General features: G+C 44.4%; 3 protein-coding genes across 3 annotated transcripts; all 3 read left to right on the forward strand.

Moving 5' to 3' along the window:
- The first annotated feature begins 77 nt into the window (after positions 1-77).
- nt5dc3 (5'-nucleotidase domain containing 3) lies at positions 78-7980 on the forward strand. The gene is made up of 14 exons (XM_037450496.2): positions 78-532; positions 1024-1208; positions 1377-1451; positions 1564-1619; positions 1758-1848; positions 1936-2073; positions 2868-2928; positions 3099-3201; positions 4062-4163; positions 4295-4376; positions 4475-4561; positions 6310-6450; positions 6544-6608; positions 6707-7980. Exons 1-14 carry the CDS (start codon positions 247-249, stop codon positions 6969-6971), a joined length of 1737 nt encoding a protein of 578 aa, XP_037306393.2. The 5' UTR covers positions 78-246; the 3' UTR covers positions 6972-7980.
- A 294-nt stretch (positions 7981-8274) lies between these two features.
- On the forward strand, positions 8275-11822 carry parietopsin. Its single transcript, XM_037450498.2, has 4 exons — positions 8275-8779; positions 9040-9368; positions 9489-9734; positions 9849-11822. The coding sequence occupies exons 1-4, from the start codon at positions 8428-8430 to the stop codon at positions 10002-10004; spliced, it is 1083 nt and encodes a 360-aa protein (XP_037306395.2). The 5' UTR covers positions 8275-8427; the 3' UTR covers positions 10005-11822.
- An 809-nt stretch (positions 11823-12631) lies between these two features.
- Positions 12632-14738, forward strand: LOC119195520 (uncharacterized). Its single transcript, XM_037450492.2, has 2 exons — positions 12632-14141; positions 14214-14738. Exons 1-2 carry the CDS (start codon positions 12705-12707, stop codon positions 14355-14357), a joined length of 1581 nt encoding a protein of 526 aa, XP_037306389.2. The 5' UTR covers positions 12632-12704; the 3' UTR covers positions 14358-14738.
- Positions 14739-15041: the final 303 nt, after the last annotated feature.

The following is a 15041-nucleotide window of genomic DNA, read 5'->3' on the forward strand; positions in this document are numbered from 1 at the left end:
CTCTTAGTTTGTGCAGATTTAACACATCTACCCGGGCAACAGGAAGCGACCGATCTCCAGACGCACCGGCTTCTGATTCGCTGGTTCCTCGGGGTGTGCGTCTGCCTGAAACCCGGACGTGACGTAGGCGCGCTGCCATCCAGCAGGGACACGCTCTCCGGTATTTACAGGAGAGCTGCCGAACTGCATGCATCGCCCCGGGAGCCCTGCAGCGCGACCTACCCGCGGTCTGCCACCCCAACAGTCATGGCGCCCTTGCCTTTGCCCCTGTCGTCTCTTCTGAAGCACCGGGACTGTCTGCAGAAGGCCGGCGCGTTTTCTAGCGCGCTACAGAGTTTACACCGCCGGCCCTTCGCGTCTCGCGCGTGGAGACGGAGCCCCGGCGCGGTGGCCCACGGAGCCGGTCGCTTACTGTCACGTCGAGCCGGATCCCCGAGCTACGCAGCGTGTGTCTTTCGCTGCTCTTCGGGGGCTCAGGACACGACAGCGAGGCTGCGGTCTGTTTACAACGAGACCAAAAGGCAGACGGAAGGTACGGAGCCGCAGGAATAGAACAGCGCTGTTGTTGCTTTACAACAGGAGTCATGGGCTGATATTTCGCAGCGGACTAATGTGCCCTCCGGGTCCACAGCATCGCGTCAGCAGCCTTCCATGTGGTGGGAATGATGTATTGTAGCTGTGGGGAATGCTGACATGTGTCACACACCTCCAGGAGCGCAGAGTAAACTACTCAAACACCTGTAAAAACACAGCACAATACTAGACTGACGTCCTACAGTGACGTAATGGATGCTGCATAATTAATGCATGAATGCAGGTAACCTTTTGCATCTGTTTTAGCGGATAGTACGAAGCGACTAAACTCCAGACGATGAGTACTTTTATTTAATAGAGAGGTGACAGATGTATCCCCCACCCTCGAGACTGTTTATGCCTTTCTGTCATAACGGCCCTAAATAGAGATCTAAAGTGGATGGAAAGAGCAAGTCAACGCCCGTGTCTTCTTTCTTTCTCTCCTTTTAGATTTGATCCCAGCCATTTGCGCCAACTCCATCAACCCGGACACCATTTTTGCAAACAATGAGATGAGCCTCAGAGACACGGAGATCTACGGCTTCGACTATGACTACACCCTGGCTTTCTACTCCAGGGACCTGCACACCCTGATCTTCAACATAGCGCGGGACATTCTCATCACACACCACAATGTGGGTGCACATTCTTTTTTCGATCTAATTTGAACAACTTGAACAGGAACAAATTTGTTAAAGAATGGAGAGGAAAGTTTACCGTATTAATCCCTCAAAGGGAAACTACTGTTTTAAAGCAGATGTAATGCCCTTGTAGACACTAACGTTTTTTTTCTTCTTCTGTAGTATCCAGAGGGTCTGAGAAACTATGAATATATTCCAAATTTTGCTGTAAGAGGACTTCACTACGATGTTCAGAAGGTGAGAAGGACTTTGCTTTTCCAACTAAAAAAAAACACTCCTGCATTTATGTTTTGCACAAAGTTGTTATTATCTGATCATTAATGTGGAAAAATTTAATGATTTGAAACAGGCGCTGCTGATGAAGATCGACGCCTTTCACTACATCCAGTTGGGAACTGTATACAGGTATGTGCTCGCTTTTGTTGCTTCTCACATTGTTTTAGTTTAGGACATCGCTCCACGTCCTTCCTGCTGCTCTGTGGCCTGATGTGAATCCAAACATCATTGTCTAAGAATTTCATATTTTTTGCGTTTCTTCCACAGAGGTCTTCATCCAGTCCCTGACGAGGAAGTCATTGCCATGTATGAAGGTTGCCACGTGCCTTTGGAGAACATGAGCGACTTCTATGGGAAGGTGATGGTCCTTTTCTATTACATTTTATAACAAAGTAGGCTCAACAAAAAACAACTGAATTCAATGACGTGAATGACTGCTCTGCAGAGCTCCCATGGCCACACCATGAAACAGTTCATGGACATATTCTCCCTGCCCGAGATGACTCTCCTGTGTTGTGTCAACGACTTCTTCATGAAGCACAACATCGACTATGAGCCGGTGCATCTCTACAAAGACGTGAAGGTAACACAGTCCTGTTATTATTTTGTGTCTTTGTGATCGGTGTCGGCACACGATATTTGTACTCCCTTGTTATTGTTATCTCACAGGGGCCGACGTGTGTAAAGACATAAAATCCAAGCCACAGATCTGTAAATGTTGGCTGTGATGCTCCGGCCGTTCAATCCAGTCTTAATTTTAGCCGTGGGTCTAATTTTAGTCGGGGGCGAGCCCGCCTCCGGACCATCTGCGCCTGTTCTCCGGTGGCTCTGCTACTTCAGAAGGAGAGCGGAGGGAGTTAAACCATTGCCGCCTTCTCCCTTTTGAGGGCAGCTGTCACGCTGCTCTCGTCCGTTCTGTGTGACAGCGCGGCGCTTTTTGACGGACCGCCGTCGTTAAAAGCCCTCACGCGCGCTCTCGGTTTCTACGAGCGGCTCTTTATTCTGTTCAAGGACGCACAGCTTCATCTTTTTTTTTCTTTTTTTTTTCCTGCCAAGCCTGGCTTCTTATTCGTCGCTAACTCTTGTTCTTGCTTGAATCGAATATCCTTTGAATATGATAAACGTCCTTTTTAAAGTTGCCCTTAAATGTGTATTTTCTCAAGGGAGAGTCTGTTCACCCGTTCACTGATTCAAAATCTCTCCGTGTGTGTCATCAAAGCAACTAAACTCCAGGGTCTGCTTCCTTTATATTTAATTTGTATTCATAGATGCACTGTTTTTTTGTGCTTCCAAGTCACCCGTTTACATACAAAGTGTTGCTCCTGGAGCTGAATGCCCACATTGTGTCTCTGAAGCTTTACCTTTCCCTCTTCCCAGGAAGCTATTCGAGATGTTCACGTCAAGGGCATCATGTACCGCGCCGTGGAGGCCGATATCGGTAACGCCCTTTGATTCACAGCCTGTTACTTTGTTTGAGAAACGACCTGACCACTTCTCAGTTGGTGCAGTTAATCATGAAATAATGAGGCTGCGACATGCAAGTAATAATCACAGCTTGGTGTGCGCAGATTGAATCACCGTCACTCTCTGTTTTTTCTCGTTTCGCAGGGAAATACATTTGCTATGGCGAGCAAAGCCACGCTGTGCTGAAGAAGCTGTCGGAGCATGGGAAGAAGATGTTCCTCATCACCAACAGCCCATTTGACTTTGTGTAAGTCTCACGACTCATTCAAACCGCCTTCTAACGCTATACTAATATTTATTTAATGCCTCAACTTTTGTAGTTAGGCAACCGCACATCAAAGTGCTTTACGTCCGCGAGGATTTTTAATTCATTTTGAAGTCGGGCTCGATTGCACAAAATGGTTTGCTTTGCATATTCGACCCTCAGAAGGCTTCCCAGTGCCCGAAAACATCAAAACCCGTGTCCTTGAATCAATGGTTTATTACGTTCAGTCTTCACAGCACTAGACGTGGAACAAAGTCAAAGGAGAGGCTGTGCACACACACACACACACACACACACACACACACATTGATGTTCCCCCGCTTTTGCCAATGCAATATGTTGACCTGAACGTCCTCTCTGATCCATACTCAAACATTTTCACAATCTATTAACGATGGTATCATCCCGAGCCAGTGCTTTTCCTTTGTTGCAGATAAAATCGGACTGGGCAATAATTCAATATTTTAATTTATCGTCTTTGAATTCAATCATTTTGAGAGATCTCATTACACAGTTACCTTGTCCAACATGATAACGGCACATATTCAGATTTAGGAAATACAATAATTTAGCTTTAGTTCTTATTTAAATGAGAAAATACTTTTTCCACTTTATCTGTGGAGTTTTTAATTCAGACAAAACCATGTGTTTATTACCTGGAAATCCTAAAATTGTCTGACATTACCATGACGTATATAATCTATATGATGTGAAATTAAGTTTCTTCAGAACGTTAAAGTCGTTAAACAGATCTTTGGTGGTGCGTCGCTCTGACTTCAGTGTCTGTCACGTTACCTTCATGATGCTGCAGACAAGGTAACGTTGCGAATCTTTGTCCTCAGGGACCGAGGAATGAACTACATTGTGGGGAAGGACTGGCAAGACCTGTTTGATGTTGTGATCGTTCAGGCTGACAAACCTGGTTTCTTTAATGACAGGAGAAAGTAAGTGTCTAGCTTTACGCCCCCCCCCCCCCTCTAGGCCAGCTGTTAACTTGCTCACTAGTTGTTTGCATAATGTGCATTGGTGTATGTTTGTGTGGTTGAATGTGTATTTGTGTGCTTTTCACTGGTAGACCTTTCCGGCGAGTGACAGACAAAGGTGCGTTGCTGTGGGACAGGATTCACAGGTTGGAAAAGGGGAAGATCTACAAACAGGTGTTCTCATAATTCCCAATGAAATGTCCCCTGGATGCGCCTCATTATACACATGGTGGATTTCTCTTTTGGATTAACACGTGTTGTGATCACCGTAGGGAAACCTTTATGAGTTCCTGAGACTCACCGGCTGGAGAGGGTCCAAAGTGCTCTACTTCGGGGATCACATCTACAGCGACTTGGCAGTAAGCAGCATCCACGTTTACTACAAACGACCATCCTAAACGCTGTGTAATGAGTTACGGTATTCCAAACAAATATCAAAACCCTGCTTTGTATGGAGGACTAAAAGTGCCACAATTAAATAAATAAACACATCATTAAATAATTGCTTAAATGTGTGATTAATTAATTAAAAATAGAATTAAATACATAAATGTGTTAATACATGTGTCATTAATTAATTCAAATACAGATTCATGTTATGTAAAATACATATCCTACTTATTTCACTATTTACATTTACATTTCATGATCCTGCGTTGCAGTGCTTCATGAATTACTTAAAACTGTCAAACTGACCCATCAAAAGTTGGTAGGCGGAACCTAACGCCTGATTGGTTACCCTGTGTATCAAGTCAAGACAAATCAATTCCGGATACTGGATTGATGCAGAGCTACTAAACGACTGAATCCATCCACCCCACCGTGGACAACAAATCTCCACCTGTTGCAAACACATGAATTGTAATGAAACATCTAGAAAGATGTTTATCTGCTAATATCACTGACCTGATGAGCTTATGGTGGCCATCTATATGCCACAAAGAGTTTGGGCCAGGAACAAAATACTGCCGTGGCCAGGTACTCTACCAAAGCAATGGATCAGACTGGATTCGCGTTAGCCCCGCCCACTGACTTTGATTGGTCAGTTTGACAGTTTTAAGTAATTCATGAAGCACTGCAACGCAGGATCATGAAATGTAAATGTAAATAGTGAAATATGTATTTTTTATAAAACGAATCTGTATTTTAATTAATTAATGACACATTTAAGTACACATTTATGTATTTTTTCTAATTTTAATTAATTAATGACACATTTAAGTAATTATTTAATTGTGTATTTATTTACTTAATTGTGGCACTTTTAGTCCTCCATAGCTTTGACCACGCTCTGTTTAAGATAAGCATGTCTCTCGTGGAATTAGACTGGGTTCATTTTGATACGCAACAGCTAATCTTAAGGTTTCGTCAGAAGAAGCACATGATGGCTGCTGGAGAAAGAGGGTACAATATATGGGTTTAAAAAGTAGTTATTCATGCACTATAACACAGTTACCGGTTTGGTTTAAAGGTTTCTCCTGATATATCAAATCCACAGTACTGATTATCACTGCAGATTAGTTACCTTTACCTTTTTTTGTTATTTTTTTTTTTTTAAATACCTGTACCCATAGCAAACCTGCTCTTCATCTGCACTAAAACAGACAGTGCACTGAGTCACAGTGAGCTACAACGACTCGGATATGTCAATGTGTCTGATCAGCTGTAAATGATTGCAATGAAACGCAGAGTTTACGTTGTTGGCGTGATGCCTTGCCTGCTGGCAGGCTGCCGGCTGTCAAGACGTTCCACTTGTTTGGGACAATGGAACATGGCGTTTGTGGTTTACAGCGACCACAGACACCGAGCAGAAGCACATCTGAGGTCGTAAGGAGGAGGAATGAAGCTAAAATCCAGTTTTATCAGAGCGTTCAAATTCACACAAGAAGCCCACAAATGTTTTTCAGCCATCCGGCTTTCTTACATCTGACTTACACTTCCTTGTACTGCTCACCTAATGTGCTGTAGAGACACACCTACAACCAGAGTTGGGTTTTTTCAATTGAGAGAAGGCTCATGTCATAGTTGTATGAACAGGGAATCATCCATGTGAGTACAAGCAGGCGAATTCCTGAATTATTGCCAATCCTGGTCCACTGTTTTGCAGGATCTGACTCTGAAACACGGCTGGAGGACGGGCGCCATTATCCCTGAGCTGAGGAAGGAGATCAAGATCATGAACACGGAGCAGTACATGCACATGATGGCGTGGTTACAGGCGCTGACGGGCCTCATCGAACAGATGCAGGTCAGCAGGCTTCGCAAAAAAACCTGTGTCCTTGCCTCTTTGCCTCTATCACCAAATGTGTGCGCTTACCTTTGCCGCCCTGCTCCCAAACAGGTGCACAGGGACGCGGCATCTCAAGCTGTCGTGGAGGAGTGGATCAAAGAGAGAGAAGGCATGAGGTAGTTGAGACGATTCCCCGCAGCAGTCGGGAGGAGTTGATTTGTCGAGGTCTCGTAGAGCTGACGTGTGCTGGTCTCTTTGGTTTGAATGTGTGCAGGTCACAGACGAAGGACTTTTTCAACGCTCAGTTCGGGAGTCTCTTCCGGACGTACCACAACCCCACCTATTTCTCACGCCGACTCTCCCGCTTCGCTGACATCTACATGGCCTCCATCAGCTGCCTGCTCAACTATGACTTCCAGCACACCTTTTTCCCTCGGCGTACCCCCCTGCAGCACGAGGGCCCCTTCTGGCCTGAACACAGCCCCGCTGGCATTAGTGTCTCCTCACAACTCAGCAAGATGAACGTAGACTCTGATTAAAATGAGGGAGACTTAGATTGGATTCATTTGTAGAGATAATATATATATATATATATATATGTATATATAATGCATGCCACATTTTAAGGGATGTCTAGCTGGCAATGATCACGTTGACTGTTGATGTTATTTTAGCTTGAAACTAGTTAGTTACGAAGCTCCTCTCAAAGAATTAAGTCTTTAAGATGACCAGTGGATTAGTGCTTTTTAAGCAAAATTACACCTAGACAGACAGTGCACTGTGATGTTTTAATTTTAGAAACTTTGTACTTATATTTATGTCTTACAGAGAGTGTGTGTGTGCGTGCGTGTGTGTGTGTGTGAGAGAGATACTGTATATTGAAAATGGTGCAAAGGTGGTGTATGTACACAGTCTAAACAACAGGGGGCAGTCACACCATCTGTGGCTACAGTATAAAGAAGATTACCTTTAGCATTTCTCTATGCTTCACATCTATAACATTATACCAGACTGTCAGCGAAATGGTAATACTCGGATGTGACCTTTACATGAAGAACTGTTGCCTTAATCTACTTTGTTATATCAATGCAGTGTGTGTATTTTTGAAGTAGTCCAACACCGTATGTTGCATTGTGTACATCTCATTGTGAAATGCACATCGTGATGTGATGCACGCTTCACATTTCTGGTCAGAGATCTTTGTATTCTATATTACATTTTCTTTCTTTTTTTTATTATTTCATTTTTTTTTTAGGAAATGCAAAATGTTTGAGATCATTTGAGATTATTATTGCCTTGTTTAGGAAAAGAGTGTTGCCAATTGATCTGGGAAGGCATTTGTTTTAAGTTTTACAATTCTGCACAACATGCAAAAAATGTTTTCATATTTGCCGGAAAGAGAGTTTTAAAATGTGTTTGATGTAATATTTAGACATTAGGAACTCTGAATATATGTGGCCACAACCAAAATCTCATTGTTTATTAGTGTTTCTGTAGTTAATCATTTTGTTTCACTGTTTATTAAAAGTGAACAGGGTTTAATGATGACTCATGATCATGAGTCATGAATTTAAAGTAAATTGTTTTGCTTGGATACTTCGATTTGCAGGTATGCCTCTATTTAAGGTGTAATCAATTTGTAAACTCTTTTTCATTTTATGTGAACAACAAAGAGGCGAAACTTTCATTATTTTAAAATTCAATTTTAGGGCTAACTCATCACTCCTTAATAACCTACTTTCTAATCACCGTTATTGCAGTGGGCTTATTGGAACTAATCCATCCAAATCGTGTTACAGACCAATTTCCCATATTGCATTTGGGGATTTTTTTTTCCAATCTGAGTTGTTAAAAAATAAGCAAAGCCGAGTGGTCATAGAGGGATCAGAAAGGACAGGATCGGGGATGCCGTGTCCCGAGCCGAGCTAAGTGGCTGCAGCTTTAGTCTTCGGGCCTCACACTTCTTCCGCCAAAGCTGGACTCCCTACGGGCACCATGGACAGCAACGGCACGCTGTTGAGCTCCGGCTCGCCGCCTCCGTCCATCCACGGCGAGATGCTGGCCGTCACGCCCACCATCTTCCCCCGGGTGGGCTACAGCATACTCTCCTTCCTCATGTTCATCAACACGGTGTTGACAGTTTTCAACAACGTCCTCGTCATAAGCGTGTTGGTGAGGAATCCGTCCCTCCTCCAGCCCATGAACGTGTTCATCCTCAGCCTCGCCGTGTCGGACCTGATGATCGGCCTGTGCGGCTCGCTGGTCGTCACCATCACCAACTACCACGGCTCCTTCTTCATCGGCCGCACGGCCTGCGTTTTTCAAGGATTTGCAGTCAATTATTTTGGTAAGTTGGAGTACTGCGAGAGCAGTTTGTTTTGTATGGGCTTTAAGGGCTATCTTTTTTTATCTCTCTCATTGTAAAATGCAATCTTATAGCTAGAAGATTGATTGAATATTGTTTTACCTCATCTCAGAATGTGCTGTGGGTTTACAAATACAAGATAACTTTTGAAAATGGCCCTTCTGCTGTAATCAGATCTGGCAAAACAAGTTAGTTGCAACCTACTTCCTTTTCTTCCATGCCAACTTATTTCTCTTTCCCAGGTCTGGTGTCACTGTGCACTTTGACCCTGCTCTCCTACGAGCGCTACCACGTGGTGTGCAAACCGAGGAATTCCCTCAAGCTGAGCATGAGGAGAAGCGTCAACGGGCTGCTGATGGTCTGGATGTTCTGCTTGTTTTGGGCCGTGGCTCCCTTATTTGGCTGGAGCTCCTACGGACCCGAGGGAGTGCAGACCTCCTGCTCTCTGGCCTGGGAGGAGAGATCGTGGAGCAACTACAGCTACCTAGTCCTCTACACGCTCCTCTGCTTCATCTTACCTTTTGCAGTCATCATCTACTGCTACGCCAAAGTCCTCGCTGCCATGAACAAGGTGGGCTTGTGATGGCTTCTGGGACTATTTTTTTTTTTTTTTTTACACTCTGGATTTTAAACTTCTCATCTGCTTGCAATTCACGACCTACAGACTAAAATGTGCATTATGTGCTTGTAGCTGAACAGGAGCGTGGAGGTGCAGGGCGGGCGCTCCAGCCATAAGGAGAATGACCACGCCGTCAGCATGGTCCTCGCCATGATCGTGGCTTTCTTCGCTTGCTGGCTGCCCTACACGGCGCTGTCGGTGGTGGTTGTCGTGGATCCGACGCTCTACATCCCTCCGCTGCTTGCCACCATGCCCATGTACTTTGCCAAGACCAGCCCCGTCTACAACCCCATCATCTACTTCCTCTCCAACAAGCAGGTGAGCGGCTGAAGTGAATGGCGGCTGCTTGTCAAAATGATTTTGAAATGCATGTGAATGTGTGTGTGTGTGTGTGTGTGTGTGTGTGTGTGTGTGTTTTTTAATGTCCCACAGTTCCGTGATGCCGCTCTGGAGATGCTGTCGTGTGGCAGCTACATCGGCCGCACGCCCAACACCGTCGGCATCAACATGCGCTCCCTGAGCAGGAGGAGCCGGCTGAGTTCCCTAAGCGGGAACGTCACCTCGCACAGCAAGGTGTTGCCTCTGTGACCTTGCTTTATCAGACCTGCTCACCTTAGAGGTGCGCGTCTCCTCAGAGAGGTCTTCGTTGTAGCCCAGTGGGAACAGAATTAGCTCAGTGACGGATAGACGACTCTGAAGAGGTGGACAAAAATAAATGGGAAGCCTTATAGATAACGTTAATGCAGTCCAGTACACCCAAATAGTGCTGATTTGGCTCCATTGTTAGCGGTGAGTTGATTCATCTGAAACTAATTTAACTATTTTATATCATTTGTGTGTTTTGGTAGTTATTGTCCATCCCATTTTTTCCCAGTAAAATTAGATCATTGAGTGGGATTGTAATATTTCTGTGATTTAGAGAGAGAGAGAGAGAGAGAGAGAGAGAGAGAGAGAGATTTTTTGCTAAATAAAATGTAATTGACCCATATTTATTTGTGAAAAGGTACTTCTTCCATTCTAAAAGTCACTTCTATGTGCATTACTTGGGGGAGTTGGGTAATGCGGCACTTTTGTGTGAAAACAAATAGCCTGAATCGGTTAGTTATTATAATACACTTTCTACCCTTATGTGAATATATAAATATAAAAAAATCAATGTCAACCACAGCCGGCTCCATATTTAAGTTGACTTATTAGAAATCTGCAGCACAAAATCAATAAGATTGCTGAAGTTAATTTAAACATTATTCCCCTCACAAGCAAGTGGGTTAAAAGGGGATTTAATCACTACAATTATTTATCAGTTTCACCGACTTTGCAAAAGCAATAAACAATGTGCTATTAATCAAATTGTATGGCTGTCCAAATATATGCGACATTTAATTAAATCTATTCTTCAATACCCACCAAATACGTAAGATTGTGGTGCCCTTGTTGAGTGAGGCTGTTGCACAGGGCACCTTGTGCGATGGTAAACCACTCAGGCAGGGAGATGCTGCCTTTTTATCGGTTGTCTATTTCTTATTTGTGTTTATTTGTGACTGTTCAGAAAGAACTGCCATGATGACAAGAACTCGGAGTCAAAAAGTCAGGAAGTGCTTCTTCAGTGGCGCCTGAGTCAAAACCGAGTTACCACAAAGGAAGATTGACATGAATCATTGAATGAACCGAAGGAAACCATTTTGAGCGAGTTTCAACTTCTGAGTGATAAATTAGAGCGGTACACTTTTGATCCAAGCGGAGTAAACATATGGACTTATTTTATTCCATTGATACGATACGATGTTCTTTGACCAGTTGGTTTTTTGTAGCTATGATTTGTTTCTATTCACGTAACCATGGCTTTCACAATAAACATTGGCATGAGGTCAGTGGTTCTAACAATCATAATTTCACCCTAAATAAGTGAGAGAAGTATGCGTCATGTACCAGATTTTCTCCAGATGGGATGGATTCCAATCCATCTAGATTCTCTCTTGGGTGCTTTTATTTTGAAAACTTCAAGCAGGCGTCCATCTGGACACTCTGCCAGAAAGTGGAGTGTTGCAGTCACGATTGTCCCTATGGGACTTCCTGTCAGCCAGTAAAACCATTGGCTTCTTGGTTACTTCTCCCCACATTGCTGCAGCTTTAGGAAGGGGAGGCGTTTAAAAGGAAATGCGCTCGCTTTCACATAATCACTCACAGCATTCTCAGCTGTGAGTGATTATAAAGACATTATGTGCAATTATTTGAATTAACCACAGGTGGACTCCAATAGAGCTGAAGAGGCACCTTAGCGAAATTTCAAGTTTCACAGAAGGCTGAATTCCCTCATTTCCTTTTTTCTCGAATGTGCAATGAAAATGTTATCAAGCATTGTTTTAGAAAGAAACGGGTCTCATTTAGTCCTGTTCCCTCCCACTTGTTTGGACAACTTGATATAAATACTCTAAACGTGAATCTCTTTCTAAATAAAGTGTGCTTGATTGTCTTTTAATTCTCTATTTCATCAAGCTGTCTCAAATTTTACATTGTATATTGTTTTTTAGTTTTTTTTTCCCCATAACTTTTTATCTACATGACTTTCACCGGCATTCGATAGGTCTAATATGTAGGATGGTCAGGGGGGGAAAACGCATTGTGTCGATCTAATCCCAGATTTTGGCATAGTCCACAAACTTGCCCATTTGAAGCAAAGAGCATTTCACACTTTATCTGCAAACAGGATTACACAATGTCATGCTATAATCCAGCAGCATGGCTCCCTTTATTTCCTGAGCCCATTCGAGAAGGCCCAAGTCCTCCATCTGGCATGCTTAATGCAAAGCTTGAACCCTTTGTGAAATGAAATGAAATGAAACGGACAGCTGTTCACCTCACCCACACAGTGTATGAATATCGACTGTACCAGAGGCCAAACCATGATCATTATTGCATTTCCGCCCCAAAGCACCTCGCTGGCGATATAAAGTTTTAATCGGCAGTGACGTAAATGCGGTCTCAATTAACAGCCGTCCATTTTTTTTTTCCACCATGTCGTCCATGCTGTGAACACACAGCGCAGTATTTAATGATTGTGAACACTGAGGACTCCCAGGTGACCGGTGATGCCGTGGAGTGATAATGAAAAGGGTGGATACTCGTCCGGGGGGGGGGAAGAGACCCTACACGTTCACCCGTTGGTATCATTCACTCGGTGGGTGCAGAACAAGCAAATCAGGCGTCCCGTGTGTGTGTGTGTCCCCGGCTGCGCAGAGAGAATGAAGATACTGAACTAAACACGTGGGGCCCCTTTCGAACCTGGCGATGAGAGGCCAGCCCGCACCGGCGCGGCACCCTGGGAACGACACCGCCTGGGGGGACTACGCCGACGTCCTCTTTGTGGTGGCAAACGGCTCGATCCTGTCCGTCACCGCCGCCGTGGGCATCGCGGCCAACCTTTTCGTCATACTGGCCGTTTACCGCCAAAAAACCCTTCGGACTGCGATGAACGCACTGGTGGTGAACCTGGCGCTCGTAGACGCTCTGAGGTGTGTGGTGGACTGCCCCGTTCTCTTCACCATCGCTCTGAGCGCGCATCGAAGAGGGCACGCCGACGAGCTGATGTGTGATGTGCAAGTGGCCGTGTTCTCCTTCAGCTGCTGCATCCAGCTGTTGACGCTCACCTGTATAAGCGCGGAGAGGCACCAGGCCATCGCCCGGCCCTTTAAGACCAGCGAAAGGCGGAGACGGATCATGGCGCAGATTCCTCTCACGTGGATCTTGGCTACTCTGGTGGCGTTTTTTTGTCTGATATTCATGAAGGACTCACCTGTGTATGTCAAATGCAAAGGCTTATTTGGACAACCATCCTCTTCCTATGACACCTTTGGGCTTTACATGTTGTTCCCACTCTGGGCAGCCTGCTTTGCCGTCATCATTTTATTCTACGCTAGCATCTTTGCCATTGTGAGATCACACAATCGCAAGATATTTGACAAAGGCATTTCTTTAGTTTCAAAGACAGAAGATGAGCCGAAGAACAAAGAAACCACAGCGGTGGAAAATGGACCCGGAAAACCAGGGCAAAACTTTACCCTGAGCAGAAATGATGCGTCAGAGATAACTGACTTGAAAACAGAACAATCTCAACCTCCTGCTTTGAAGGCTGCGCTGGAAACTGCTTTTAAAACAGAGCAGTTTGACTCCTTCGGCATGAAGGTTGAAGCAAAGCCACTGAATGGAGGTGCTGCTGCTGCTGCCGCCGCTGCTGAGAGATCGACCACGACGCTGCAGGTGGTGTCAAGCAATTTGGACACAGAAAGTCAGCCCGAAGAGAGCGCGAAAGTGGTCAGAGCGGCGTCCGAAATGAAAGGAGTCAGCCCCTATGCTCCCTCGTCTGCACAGTTAGAAAAAGACCAGTTCACTCCTGTTTTACTGATTAAACTAAAAGAAGCCGAGAACAGCCGCGGAGGAGCAGCGCAGGCCGTTGCCACAGTAGATCAAGCGTCTTCGTTACCGCCGGTCTTAAATGATAACTCTGACACAGGAGGTGCAAAACAAAGTGTGCAGGTGGAAGGCGCTGTTTGCATGATGCCTTCCAAAGCGAGTAAAGAACGAGTGCACAAGAGGAAGGAGAGTCAAATGGCGAAGCGAGCGGGCTACATCATCTTATCCTTCACCTTATTCTGGTTGCCGTTGATAACAACCATCCTGATGAATTATGTTGATCGCGGCAACAAGAACACAGTAACTATATTTCAGGTAAGAATGCAACTTTTTCTGCCATTTTTTGTACACAAAGTTATGTAAGTTATTTTCGTTGATTTCTTTCAGATCAATCTGGACTTCCTGTCAGTCTCTGTTGCCTGTATCACATCTCTGAGTGACCCTATAATCTATGCTGCAGTGAATCCTCAGTTCCAGACAGAGTTTTATAGGATTAAAAACAAGTTTGTGTCCATATTCAAGAAGACATGATCATGTTTTTACGTCTATCTACTTTTGAATGGCACTTTACCAAATCCCCAAATTCAAAATAAGTCTAAATCGCTTGTTTATTGATTTTTTCTCAAATATAAAAAGAATTAAACTAATTTAAAGTGTGTGTGTGTTTGCTTTTTTAAATGTTGGTGTATTATTATCTTAGATTTCATGCAGTAAAGACGTTGCAGCAGCTACTTAACGCTGCAGAGCAGAGGCTGAAGCCCGACTGAAGCAATCAGAGGGACGCTGTCCCCGGAGCGCTCCGTCAAACAATCACCGAGGTCGGACCCGCCCCTGTCCACAGGGACTCTGCAGGCAGGACCGACCACTGGGACAGTCAGGCCCTCACATGTCCTCCGGCATCACCTATAATTATTATCCCCATCTGCTGATGAGTCATGCTCTATGAGTAAATCAGCCAAGACGTTAATAAATTCATCCAAATTGCGCCCTGGTGGAAAGGAAAAAAAGAAGAAAAAAAAAGACATGGGTCGTTTGATGGACGTTTTAGTAGAGCTATGGTATTTATTCTATCCACTGCACCAAATGCACAATGTGTGATCATTTGTCCCTTTTCCTTACTCTTCCTTACTTCCTTAATATATTTACTCAATATATGACAAGATTTGTATTTCATTAAAAACAAAGTGTTGCGGAATTTACATCATTACATACCAG

Source organism: Pungitius pungitius, chromosome 6 (assembly GCF_949316345.1).
Source record: "Pungitius pungitius chromosome 6, fPunPun2.1, whole genome shotgun sequence".
NCBI lineage: Eukaryota > Metazoa > Chordata > Actinopteri > Perciformes > Gasterosteidae > Pungitius > Pungitius pungitius.

Excerpts from the sequence above, each read along its gene's own strand:
- nt5dc3 (XM_037450496.2), top strand. The coding sequence starts at position 247 with ATGGCGCCCTTGCCTTTGCCCCTGTCGTCTCTTCTGAAGCACCGGGAC. Across the intron at positions 1,452-1,563 it reads TTCACTACGATGTTCAGAAG|GCGCTGCTGATGAAGATCGA; the intron begins GTGAGAAGGACT and ends GATTTGAAACAG. Across the intron at positions 4,377-4,474 it reads AGGGGAAGATCTACAAACAG|GGAAACCTTTATGAGTTCCT; the intron begins GTGTTCTCATAA and ends TGATCACCGTAG.
- parietopsin (XM_037450498.2), top strand. The coding sequence starts at position 8,428 with ATGGACAGCAACGGCACGCTGTTGAGCTCCGGCTCGCCGCCTCCGTCC. Across the intron at positions 8,780-9,039 it reads ATTTGCAGTCAATTATTTTG|GTCTGGTGTCACTGTGCACT; the intron begins GTAAGTTGGAGT and ends TCTCTTTCCCAG. Across the intron at positions 9,735-9,848 it reads ACTTCCTCTCCAACAAGCAG|TTCCGTGATGCCGCTCTGGA; the intron begins GTGAGCGGCTGA and ends AATGTCCCACAG.
- LOC119195520 (XM_037450492.2), top strand. The coding sequence starts at position 12,705 with ATGAGAGGCCAGCCCGCACCGGCGCGGCACCCTGGGAACGACACCGCC. Across the intron at positions 14,142-14,213 it reads ACACAGTAACTATATTTCAG|ATCAATCTGGACTTCCTGTC; the intron begins GTAAGAATGCAA and ends GATTTCTTTCAG.